The sequence below is a fragment of the Poromitra crassiceps genome, assembly GCF_964638095.1.
Source record: "Poromitra crassiceps genome assembly, chromosome: 15".
Lineage (NCBI taxonomy): Eukaryota > Metazoa > Chordata > Actinopteri > Beryciformes > Melamphaidae > Poromitra > Poromitra crassiceps.
This window is the reverse complement of record NC_139634.1, coordinates 8,896,656-8,909,964: the sequence shown is the minus strand read 5'-3', so window position 1 is coordinate 8,909,964 and position 13,309 is coordinate 8,896,656. Positions and strand designations below refer to the sequence as shown.

Sequence of the window (13,309 nt, the reverse complement as noted above, 5' to 3'; positions counted from 1 at the left end):
AATAAATATTTTATGCTAAATTTCCTTCCCTCAGTGCATTAGTCTTCCCATTGCATCTGTCATGAATTCATCTCCCCGCGACTGGAGGGAACAAAAACTCTCTCTTTCTTGGTAGTAAATTATCGCTGCCATGTGAAAGACCCACATCCCCTGCAAACGCACCATGATCACTTGCCATGCATTAGCTATGGGACAGAAAAGGAGCGACTTTAAATTCATCTGACCAGAAGGCAATTTCCCCCCAATAAATTATGTTAATTCTCCCTTTCTCTCTACTTATCACATTCTTTAGTGAGTCAATGAGGGGAGACAAAACCGGTTTGTGAGTAGAACAACCCTGAGATGATGCAAATTAGAATTATGAGAGACAAGGCGGGCAAAATAATCCCTCATGTGACTGTGTTCATGGAAGAGAGCTGGGAAATCATAAATAATAGTGTTATGCAACCTTTTTTTTGGGACTGGTTTTCGTGCACTGGTCGTCTCTCCTTGTATAGTATCAAGGTTAATACACCCAGTAGAGAGAGATTGCCTCTGAGGTGATTGTTCACACAAGTAGGAAGTAGTCTGATAGCAAATCCCATGCTCCCTTACTGATCCAGAGTAGACAACAATCGCCTGGCAACGCTCTCATTGGCCAGGGGAAAACAACGCAGAGCCCAGGATCTGTATTGTTTCTGCATGGATTGCATTTTTCTTCTTCTTCTTCTGATGATGATGACGACCATCTCTTGACAAAGTCAAGGAGAACTTTGGGGCAGAGAGAATCGATGAAACAACAACAATAGACAATCTACACACACATACAGCAGATGCATGCACATCCTTGTGGAAGCCCCCTCCCACACACACACACACACACATACACACACTTGTGCACACATGCACACGCTAGTACACACCAAGTGATATACACCCACCACCACGGCTGAAGTGCTAGTTCTCTTTGTTCCTAAGGCTGAAAAGCATAGCCAGCCAGCTACCCCCCTCTGTCGGGCCCATCAGATCACTCACAACAACACAGCGCGAGGGAAAGTGCTCGGCTAGCTCGAATCTAGACTGACAGGGCCTACCTTTATTACTGACTGAGTTATGTTTCCCTGCGAAAAAGACAAGTCGGCTTTTGATACCGACGAGTGCAGAGTCAGCGCCTTCTCCCCTCCACAGAGGATAAGCAAGGAGGAGTGATCTCGGACTGAGACTGTCCCACCCCGGCCCCCCCGACGACGACGTCGAAAGAATTACCTACTGAATTACCTTCCGATCCATTTCTGGAACACTCTCCATCCTATAAAGGCAGCCCTGTGTAAGCTGTGTTGGGAGCCTATAGGCATGCTTGTACACCGACTGACTTATCGCAACACAGACTGAAACACAGAGAAGGGGGGGGGGGGTGTAACCATTAAGAAGGCTTCTACAGAGGATGGAAGAGGCTAGTGCAAGTCGGGGGGGCGTTTTGCATACAAGCCCTGTGCAAACCAATCAGAAGACATGGGTTTCAACATGAATCATAACATGTCTTGTAAATACCACCGCACTGCTATTTACCTAGCTTGAAATATGGAGGTCCCTGGAGCATGGCTGTTTGTTTTAATCTTTAATATATTCATAATTATACACTAATTAATGCGAGGGAAAAGCCCTCTTAATTCATCATCTCATGTATTTTCAGTGTCCCGAAGCGAGAGACTCAAGTACACAACTTTTAACGTGTTTGCCTTCTGTCCACACAGTAAGGTTAACAGTTGAAAAAACAAAACGCAAGGCAAATTAAGTGTGAAATTCCTGTAAAAATGTTTTTTGTTTTTGTTTTTGATGTTAATACTCACCAGTGGCTTCCAGCTGATTGCACTGTGTGTGGATGATACTTAACATCGCAGCAAATAAATTAAGAGAAAGCCTTTCAAATAATTGCTTGGTTGCTGTCCAAGTGCTAGAATTGGGGGTTTTGGGCACCAGTACAAATTTAATGCATTATTCAAGCCACTGTGTTGAATGTGAAATGATTGCCTTTAATATCTTCATTAACATCATTAGTTGATCATATTTTAGGGCAATGGCAGGCTATGTCTATAACTGTAACTTTGGAACATATATTTTACCTATTGCTGCTAAATAAGATTTAACAATTGAAATATATATATGATTTTCAAACGTGGAAAAATGCAAATGAGTTGAAGGAAATTTGATCTAGCCAATTACATAGGCTAGCTTATTTTGTGTCTCTGCAGATCATGCAAACTTATTACTCTCTCTGAGCGATGCCTCAGTTTTGGCTGACCCCTGCTCTGTTGCTGCTGCTTGTTTTTCTACATCAAAGCACATTTGCATGCAATCGGGAGTGTCTGGCCAACCGGCTACTACATCATAAAACGTAACTCATCAGTGCGAGTAGGTCGTCTACCAACTCCGTAAAGCTGTCACACCGTACTGCCAATGCAGCAAGAATGAGTCCTCAGCGGAGGGAAACGTGGAGTTCAACGATCCTCTTTGCAGCCAGCACAGCAGCAATGGATGGAGATGGACAGGGCTCGACTACTAACAGTATGCGCTTCTTTGCCCATAGACTGTCATATATTCACCGATCAATGATTTAATAAGCACATGATTTCCGCCATGCTATTTTTCTAATCTATCATATAGGCTTTCTCACATAACTGAATGCTGCACTATAATGACAATGAGGGGGACGTGCGCAATGAGGAGCGTTGCTTTTCATTGTTCACGGGTCCATCTGTTAAAGCATCTCTGATGATAGTGCGGCGTGGTGGCTCTTTCTTTCTTCCATTCATGCGCAGGTGTAGCCTTAACTTCCCATCCAGACCCAGTCACACAACTGACGACAACATCCATGCCCACAGCAGCAGCAGCAGCAGCAGCAGCACCATACAAACAGCAGCGCCCTTCAAAATAAATAGCAACATACAGCGGGTGTGGAATAGGCTGTTATGTGCATGAAGTTAATGATGTTTAACACACAGGTTCATCCGGTGTGTAACCTTGAATGTAGCTAATTGAAGACTGTTCATGCTAGCTAAATTGCAGAACTAGCAAAAAACGCACATGAATTAGCCTAAGCAGCCTTCTTGCCTAACTTAACAGTCATTGCGTTTTGTCCCACAAAAAGATGTTTGCCCACCACATCTTTTTAACCAAAACCGTTGGCTATGCGTAATACATAGGCTATACAAAATAATAACCACTCACCGATGCAGGTGAGCCCGGCGAAGACGAGCCAGAGTGTGACGAGCGTGGCGCTGCTGAATCTACAGCGGACAAAGGGGCCCAGAAGTGCGGGCATCATCTCGTTTTGTGATCGGTGAAGTTTGAGAAGGCAGGGAGAGAGAGGGGAGAAACACCGGCTCACACTGGGGCTCCGGAGAGTGGTCTTCTGTTTAGCGCTGATCGCCGCCTCACAACGCCCCAAGTCTGTCCTCCTCCTCAGCACATATCCTCCCACCGTGCCATGGCCATCGGTATCCCCGTCGTGCGTCTTCGTTGCTCAGAACAACGCATCACAGGTGTGGTAAATAAACTGCTCCCCTCGCCTAGCTGCCGCCGCCTCGGGTTTCTGCTGTATCTCTCTCCAAACAGCTGCTCCTCTCCGTTCACACAACTCACACTCTTTGTTTCGTTCGGGGTAACAATTTCAGCTTTTCTCCTTTCTTTTTGCAAGTCTTGCCGCGAAGGAAAACCTTTATCCAAATGCGAAAACTGTGTGGATTGGCATCAGAGAAGGAACATCTGCTTGCACAGCAATGCTGGAGTGATGAGAGTCACAGAAGGTACAGCAGCGCCAGGAGCGGAGCACCAAAACCAGGAGCGGACTCCGCCTGCTCGGTCGGAATGGAGCGACCTTAAAGCGCATCCTATTACATCCTTTTTTTTCTTAGGGGGGGAATTATTTGCATGTCTTGAATAAACATCACTAATAATTTCTCTCTCGTGCCGGGGAATTCACGACAGACTGGGAAATTATTTCACCCATATTCTGGCATGTTTTCCGGGTCATGTGCTTTTCATATTATCTGCATAAAATGAAAATGATGGATAGGACATCCAATCCTGTGCGATAGGAATCGGATCGGCGCTTTGCATACAAATCCATGCCTATCACATCTGCATGTCATTGAGTTTCAGATACATATGTGTCTCCTTTTGTCTTGGGCTTTTCTCTGTTTGCTGCAGCAGCAGCAGCAGTATCAACAATGGACAAAACGCGGCTTTTATTCCGGTGACTGTTGAACACACATGAAGAAAGGTGGGATTAGAGCTCCCATGAGAGAGAGTACACCTGTCAGCAAACTCTGACCCGCGTGTGACTTATGCTCCAGATTGCTTCTCTTCCTCATTTCTGATGGTGACACCCGAGTGATTACCAAACTGCTCAGCCATGCCTTCTACATGCTGCCAGAATCGACAGCAGATTATTAATATGCTTCAGAGGGGGGAGGAGAGGGAGGGAGGAGAGGGAGGAGAGGAGAGGGAGGGAGGGAGGGCTGTGTGTCTTTCTTTATCTGTTTGTTTGCTCCCACATAGGCCTACTAGTCAGCAGAATAATACGTCGAAGAAAAGAACTGGACCAGTGTCTTAGCAGCTAATTACGTGGCTCATGTGTGGACGGATGATTCCTCAGATAGAGCTCCGCTATTATACAAACTCATTAAAGCCTTCTTGTTCTCTCCATCCAGCAGCCCTCGCTGAAAGGTCAAAGTGACATTCAGGATGACAGTACAAAGCACACACACACAGACACACACACACACACAGACAGCACACACACACACAGACAGCACACACACACACACACATAGTTCATAATCAAATCTCCTGACGGCCATTGAATGGTAAGGGGGGCCAGGGAGACACACAGCAGCAACAGAGAGAGAGAGAGAGAGAGAGTGACTCAGCCTCGGTCACTTGTGAGGTTGCACATAATGATCTCCCTCTATTATTCTGCTAATCTGCTCCATGTCCTATCAGGCCGAGCAAGCTGGAGTGTGTCCTTTCCACTCTGTCACACGTCCTCGCTCGCTTTCCAGAGAAGCACCCGCGCTACATACATTAAAAAGAAGGCTCTGAGAATCTATTTTGCATATCTGTGAATCGTCCCTCGTTGAGTAATCTTTGTGTCGTCTACAGGGGCGTAGATGTAAGTGCAGGCAGTGTGGGGCCGACGGGGTTCTGTGGGGTACGGGGGGCCCCGTGTGGAGAGAGAGCAGGTCCTCCAACAACGTGTCGGGCAGAGATCGGACCCTTGCGAGTCATTCAGATTGCCACCTCGTTAATATGCCCGCGTTCAATAACAACCGGTGCCATTTTGCTATACATGTAGGCTTATATGCCCTTGAAAAGGCAACCCCATCTGCGCCATGGTTTATTGTAACTGTAAATAAACTATAACGATTCAATTCAATTAATAATTTCTTATTTTCGTTGGAATTTTTGTCTATAGGACGAATCAGCGTGACGTCACTGCCACTCAAAAATGCGTAACCCTGCGGCAGTTAACTAGTATGAGTTGTGCCAAACAAACGTTAATATCTCAAAACGTATACATCATATCGCTTATATTTTCACATTCTGAGTGAGAGCAGAATTAGCTCAAGAGTTTGATGTATAATATATGCATGTCGTGTTATAGTTGTGTGAACTGTCGCAGTATTTAAATTGTAAACACGGTCAGCCGGCTAGAGTCAGTCAGACGCTCAAACTCAGGCTCCATAGGGTTCCATTGCCGTTGCCACCCAGTGATGCGGTTTGTTTACCAAAATGCTTCTCGGCTGATCCCTGTATACACATATGCAATGATGATGGCTGGGTAATATCAGAGCCGTGTAGATAGAAGAGTCCCGACATCTCCATTCACTCCAATGGACCAGTTTTTTACTCTCAAGAGTTCCAGGAAGTAAGGTCCTGGATTAAGCAGCACTGTCGAGTTGCAGCAAAATAGACAGTTTGTGTTGTACTTTGAAAGGGGTTTTCCCCCCTTGAATCAAATTGTACATTATCAGCTTTATTTTAGCATGCAAAAGTAGCGTGAGACCCATTCCTGGTTGTTCATTGGCTAGTGAGTCTCGCATTTTGGTCCTCCGCTGACGCCACTCTCTCTCTAGAGGACACTGGGTAATATCTATGTTGTCTCCAATGTCAAGTCTCGATTTGATCATGTGATATAAGACTATAGCTAGGCGCTAAATTCTGAACGCCAAGACTGAAAAGCTGAGCACACGTGCAAGCCGAGTGAGCGGTCAGGCCTTGCAAACATAAAAGCGGCCACTATAGAAGCCGTCATAACAGCATGCACTGGAGCACCCTTAACTACCTTACACCACTGCTAGTCTAGTCAGCGCGCATGGCTGCTTGTGTTATCATCTCAGAGGGCACCTGGAGACAGCTCTGGTCTCAAAGGACTCACTTGTGTGTGTGATGTTTGCCCGGAGTCGTGTTCATGTGCGTTTTGTCGAGGCGCCGCCTTCTTTTAGCGCCCGGCCGGCGCCCCACATTCTCCCTCAATCAGACGATGATGCGGTGAACAATCGCAGCTCTTCGGGGAGTTGACACATTCAGTTGTTCATTGATTTGCGGCGTTGTAATTAATTTTCTCTCCGTCATCGGCGTTGAGTTACAATATCCGGGAGACGTCGAGCGGCCCGTTCCCCCCGCAATCAATCACCGATCTGAGACGGAACGACCGTTTCTCTCGTACCATCGTCGTGAATTATGCACGGCCGCCGCGATTCAAAGGGCCTAGAGTTTATAGTGATCTATACGTATTAAGAAAACATGAGGCTCATTTGTATGTTACGGATTCCATGTGTTCGCTGCTGTGGTCTCGCACAAACGGGAGCAATTATACACACTCATAACACACGGGCCCCATAAAGACAACTGATTCCGCCCGGTCGATGCGCATCGATCCGACGAAGGTGTCCAGTGTGAAATTAATATTATTTGTTGTTTACAAACAAGGGAGCAGGTCCCTGGAGGAGGATGCAGTGCAGACTCTGACTGTCTGCATTCCAGCGCAGACTTCTGGAGGAGAGGAGAGTGTATCAACTTCCCTCATGACCACAGCTTCACAGCCTATTGTTTTGTTTATATCAAATTAAACTGCAATGCTACTCCAGAGAGATCATAATTGACCACAGTCTCAGATTAAATGACTATAAAGATCTTAATAAGCCGTCGGCCGATTGCATTGCAAACCGCTTATGAGGAGACGGTCCAATGAGGTACGCAGCTGAGGGTTCGGATTTGGATGCCACAGCAATTACCACGCAAAATGACTCTATGATGATCAATAGTGTATCAATTTAATTAAATATTATTGATATGAGGGGTGAGGGAAATTAATTAAGAAACTAAACAAATCCCAGTAATGCAGAAAGCACATATTGAAGCAGTAGGTATGACTTTCACAGTGATAGCATCTCCAGCGGGTCCTCCATTGTCTGTAATAAATTTGCATCGTCTTCCTTAAACTACAGAAGAGTGACTCAATCAAGACCTGCTCTAAGCCCTTTTTGAACTGCCACTGAATATAGATGCCTTACTCAGAATTTATGATGAAGGTATTAAAGCATGTTTTACCTCCAACCATTGTAAAAACCCCCCATTGTTGTGCATTAGATTTACAAAGGCCCTTTTAGTGCGTACCAGATTATTGCACCCATTGGCAGAAGTCGCACTCAACGTACTCAAGTAGAGATTTTATGATCTGGCTGTATGCCGCGCGGAAGCCGTGACTTCATTTAATTAAATTATTTTACACAAGTGGGGAAGATAAAGTAGCCTCCATGTGATCTCACCTCGACGGTGCAGCTGAGTGAGGAGCAGAAATGAAGGAGAGCCAAAGCTGGAGTTTAAAAACAGAGATAGAAATGGGAGGAGGAGGAGGAGAAGGAGGAGGGGGGAGATGAAGGAGCCCCACTGAAGGTCTCTCATTTCAGCAGCACAGACTGCTGATGGAGCTGAACTTCCAATATCCCACTACTTCAGCTCTGATGCTTTCGCAATTTTACAGATATGGCTTGAGAATGTGATTTGATGAAAATGTATAATGGGATAACCACCAAATCATATGAAATGGGCTATCGTATGACTATAAATCAAAACCCTCACTCCAAAAATTAAAGTTGATTCAGTGGGTTTGATTCAAAGTATTACTCAGACTTGGAGGAAGAGACGGTGTCCTGTCATAACCTCAAATTAAGACTTTCTTTCAGATTCTTTCTTCGCTCTTTTTCGACTGCGTGTTCAAGTGGTTGGAAGCAGCTCCGGCTCTATTTGAGGGTTAGCGCTCCGATTGTTGAAAAAGCAACGCAAACAATTTATTCATAGGATGATTTTTTTTTCTCTATCGCAAATAGATTCCTCTAATCTAAAACAGTGTGTGAGTGTTTGGAAACGTATGATGATTTCATTTTCTCCCAGTCTCAGGGTCATAAATAAATTTGCATTCTGTCAGCAAAATGGACTAACTGACTTGTAATTCATCAGACTGGCTGCTTAGCTTAGCTCAAACAGTTCAGCGCATGCTAACTGGATTTTCTTTGACGGAATTGCCTCACAGCTGTGTTGTTCCAATAGGTAAGGAGGAAGAAAAGGGAACACTTACATTTGAAAGACACCATAAAACAATAAAGGACGGAAGAGAAATGAACTCTGAGATGACACATTTTCAGCTAGACTCAAGAATTTAAATGTATTTTATTTATTTGTGCGATAAAGTGATAGTACAAAAAGACAGGACAGAAGAGGCATCAGAGTCACAAAATAATCAGACGTAATCAAAACAGAACAAAAAAGACAAATGAACCCCACAAACAAACAACCAGAAAGAAAAGAGGGTGGGGCATCTGGGTGTAGATAACCATCTCGGAGGCAGTGGTCAGACGTTCCTACACAATTGGCCGTGTCTGCGGGTGGGAAGCCAGGTGGGGTATGAGTCCTGGTCGCTGCACTAGTGCCTCCTCTGGTTGGTCAGGGCGCCTGTTCGGAGAGGAACTGGGGGGGGGGGGGGGGATAGCGTCCTGCCGGTGAAACTCCTCCCTGTCAGGTGAAAAGAAGCGGCTGGCGACTGCACATGTGTCGGAGGAAGCCCAGATCGGCAGAGGGGGTGGAGCAACGACCAGGACAGCTGGGTGAATTAGCCAAGTACAACCGGGGAGAAATGTGAGGAAAAACCAGGAAAAACAAACAAACAAAAAACCATATGGTGTTGGAAGACAGGACAGAAGAAACAAAATAATCAGACATAATCAAAACAGAAAAAAACAAAAAACAAAAGAGAGAAAACAGCCCAACAATCAACCAGGAAGAAAAGAAGCAAGTTCAACTCGATGCTCTTTGACGGAGTGAATGTAATGTGCCTAAATATATGTACAATATAGAGACACTGCATGAAATAGGCCACGCCCATCACGGGGGAAAGCACTCCCAAAGACGATGGGATTCAAGCAAGACGGCCCAACTTCAACTCACTTCCTGTCATTTTGTCACATGGGTTTTGCCCATGGCTTTCCATGGACACGCCCACTTAGGAGACTTTCTGCAAGTCTGAGTCAATTGTTGACCACGCCCATTTAGGAGACGCTGCTACCATTTGTTAGAATTGGCGGAGCCTGCGGTGACCCATCTATAATATAATATCTATGGCGCTCAATTCACTTCCATGCACCAGCGTCATTTTCCTTGAATTAAACATAGCTAAAAGCTGTTGTGTGGTGGGCTGCGCAGACAACAAATGTAAAAAATCGCCAGTTAAAGTTTTTTTGTACTCCCGAGCAAAACAAGGAAGCCATTGAGAATTGGCGAGAAGAAAAATGTGGATCTAGCTCTCAAGGAAGTAAGTTGGAGTGTTCATCTTCCGTATATATGATCTTTGTGTGCAACACGCGACCAGACCATAGAGACACTGCATGAAATAGGCCACGCCCATCACGGGGGAAAAGCTCCGTTCATTTCCACACACCAGCGTCATTTTCCTTGAATTAAACATTGCTAAAAGCTGTTGTGTGGTGGGCTGCGCAGACATCAAATGTAAAAAATGGCCAGTTAAAGTTTTTTTGTACTCCTGAGCAAAACAAGGAAGCCATTGAGAATTGGCGAGAAGAAAAATGTGGATCTAGCTGTCAAGAAGTAAGTTGGAGTGTTCATCTTCCGTATATACGATCTTTTTGTGCAACACGCAACCATGCACGTGACATAGGAGAACGCCAGGATTGGAGGGGGGTTTCCGTTTTCCCCCGTCTTGTGCGTGGTTTCTGAATGATGACGCGTTACGCAGTGTCTCTATGGACCAGACGCGACATAGGAGAACGCCAGGATTGGGGGGATTGTTTCCCCCCGTTTTGGGTGTGGTTTCTGAATGATGACGCGCTCCGCAGTGTCTCTATGAGTGTGATGGTGCATACATGTATGTGTGGCGGTGTGGAAGGGGTCTGGAGAGGGGTGGGGTTGGGGATCAGGGTGGGAGGGGTGAGGGGTTTGGATATGGAATTTGTTTATCAATGCCAGCGACGCTCAAAGAGAGGCAAACTCTTCACTATTGAGGTTGGCACATAATCAATCACAATGAGGTATGATGTTTATTCAGTAATAGCAGTAAAAAATGTGTCACCAAAAAAAAGAAACTGTGCATTAGTTCTGTATTCTTTTCTCCCTGGAAATATTCTCCCATCAATTCAAAAATATGCCTAATATATGACTTATAGTTGGAACTGACGTGGAAATGTGGATGTGTCATTGCGATTGTGCCTGAGATATCTCTTCACTAGACAATGGGTGACAGTAAACCTATCATCCCTAACTGTTTCTCCCCCCCCGGGTTTTAGTTCTTTCATTCTTCTCCAAAAAAACATTTCCTGAAATATGTTTCCTTGACCGACATTGCCTTGTTGTTTTGAATGTCACATTGTCTAAGCGTGCATGAGAGGGACTTGAATGATGTTGAATGTTTTATGACTGCCTGCTTTTGTGTCAGTCTTTTCCCAGAGCCGCCCCGGAGAATCTGACGTGCGAGGCGAGTCTAGCACTATTCGATCTGACAACTTATGATTAATGAAAGTTAACATTTGAGAGGACTGTCATTCCAAAATGCTGCGTACAGGGCTGCATCCTGCAGAGAATGTTACCTGATATTTATCACCCAGTATCACAAATACAGATAATTGCATGCTCAAAAAATGAGAATGGTGCTATTCTAAAAATGCTACCTATCCATTTCTGGAGGAGGGGGGGGGGGCACTGAAGTCTGAGGCGTATCCTTCAAAAAGTCCCATAATAAGTTTTCATTGTTTTATATCAGTCATTTTGCAAAATAATGTATGGTTTATTATTACAACAACGGATGCAGGGCGCAAGGACAATGTAGCATTGCCAGACTGGCAACTGTACATTGCATTGTTCTGCAGGAGTTTTAGCTGTTAATTCCCAGTAAGCGTCCTTGGAGCAAGCTGGCACACGTGTCCGTGCTGTACGTCAGGGTCGGGTGTGTTTGGACACAGGCTTTTTTGGCAGAATGGAGTATAGCTGTTGGTGCCGTTAATGCCATTCATTTGGAATTCTGTGCAGAACGTCTTAACAGAGCTAATAGCTCCAATAATGTTCAATAAAATGTGTTCTCCTTTCACACCGGTAATCATTCCGACACATTTAAAAAATGCAAGGTGTCACAATTATTTTTTTTATCATTTCATTTTCACATGTAATGAACCGTTTAATTATCACAGGAGATGTGCTGTGCCGCTTTCTTCTCACTTCCGCCCTCTAACCCCTTTCACTATAGAACGTCTTCACCCATCACAAAAATATCAGGAAGTCATTCACATGATACCTGAAAGATTGCAGCATCAAATATGAAGCATGAAATATATATATATATATATATATATATATATATATATATATATATATATATATATATATATATATATATATGGTTTGAACCAAATGTATCAAAACAGATGCAGCTGAAAAACTACTATCATTTTAGTTATGGCTCAATGACCTTCAGAGTTCCAGTGTTTCTCACTATCCGTTTTACATGGGGAAAGGGGTCATGTAACATGAATAATGAGACATGTATTTGTCATATCAAAACTCAATACTCTGACATTTGACATGTAAATAGATACAGTTACTAGGTTAATGGAAATGAATGGATTTTCCTGTCACACAACCCAGCCGGTTCAATGACACTTTAATTAACTCATATCTCTGAACATGTAGGTATGAGCAAGAATTCGGTTAGATTTGCACTGCAATTATGGTCCCGACAGAAATGCATTTCTTGGGAACCCGGTTCAACACATTGCGATCTGTTTCTACCTCTTGACGTCTTTTCTCTCCACAGGGGTGAGCCAAATAAACCCAAGCGGTGGACAACAAATGTAAGCTATGTGTTTAAATCATTATTTTGCCTCTCAGCCTCTGTTTGTGCGATGGCCAATCTATTTGTCTGAACACATTCTTGGAGAGGTGTCAGAACGCTATCGACAGAAACCAATCGGGAGGCAAGTGCACACATCACATTGTTCACCCCACACACACACACACACACATCCTGCTCATTCAATTCTGGGAAATTGCTCTGCCTCAAAAAAGGTTGTCATTATTTTGTCACTCAGCGTCCCAGGTGACATTTACAGCAAATAACCTCCCCAGCTAAAAGAAAACGCCACGGAGAAAATATGAAGTCATGTTAGCAAAAAAAAAAAAAAAAAAAATGCCTGCACTGAAATGCTCTAAGGAACCAAAATATTATCTATAATTCTGAAATGTAAATACGGCGTTGAGATGATATATGAAGAGCAAACTACAGGTACTGACCAATAATTGTATTATATCAAGCATTTCAACATACTGTACTGTAATTTAACATTTGTATCATATCCTATATTCTGTTTCAAGAATAGCCATTTGCATTAATTCAAACACATCAGAATACAATAAACCTCTTATATGCAAAATGATTTAAATTGTGTGGAGTACAGTGAGTGGCTTGCACTGTACCTCCAACAGAAGTACTTACCTTAGAACCTTAGATAGATCTCTAAAGATACAAGTCATTAGAGCTCTTTAAAAAGTGATCTATTGCCATTTTCACTTTTGCCTCTTCTCATCTCAACGTGTTCTTCAAGGGCTTGGAAAGAAAATATAAATAATATAATAATTAAATAATAATAATAATGTCCAATTGTTTGCTTCCTCAAGGCCGCCTCGTTTTCATATCCTGCATAGCACGTTTTCCCAGGTGTTCTTCATTGTGTACGGATGACGTCATGATGTGAAACAATCACAGATT

The 13,309-nt window shown here is 43.9% G+C and overlaps 1 protein-coding gene across 1 annotated transcript in view; it reads right to left on the bottom strand.

The window, feature by feature from the left end:
- unc5a (unc-5 netrin receptor A) overlaps positions 1 to 3,301 on the bottom strand; it is a gene marked incomplete at both ends in the record, with an annotated part of 210,697 nt that extends 207,396 nt beyond the window's left edge. Inside the window, one exon of the mRNA XM_083651971.1 lies at positions 3,208 to 3,301. Coding sequence (XP_083508097.1) covers positions 3,208 to 3,301 — 94 coding nt within the window. The remainder of the gene's footprint in view (positions 1 to 3,207) is intronic.
- Between the last annotated feature and the right edge of the window lie 10,008 nt (positions 3,302 to 13,309).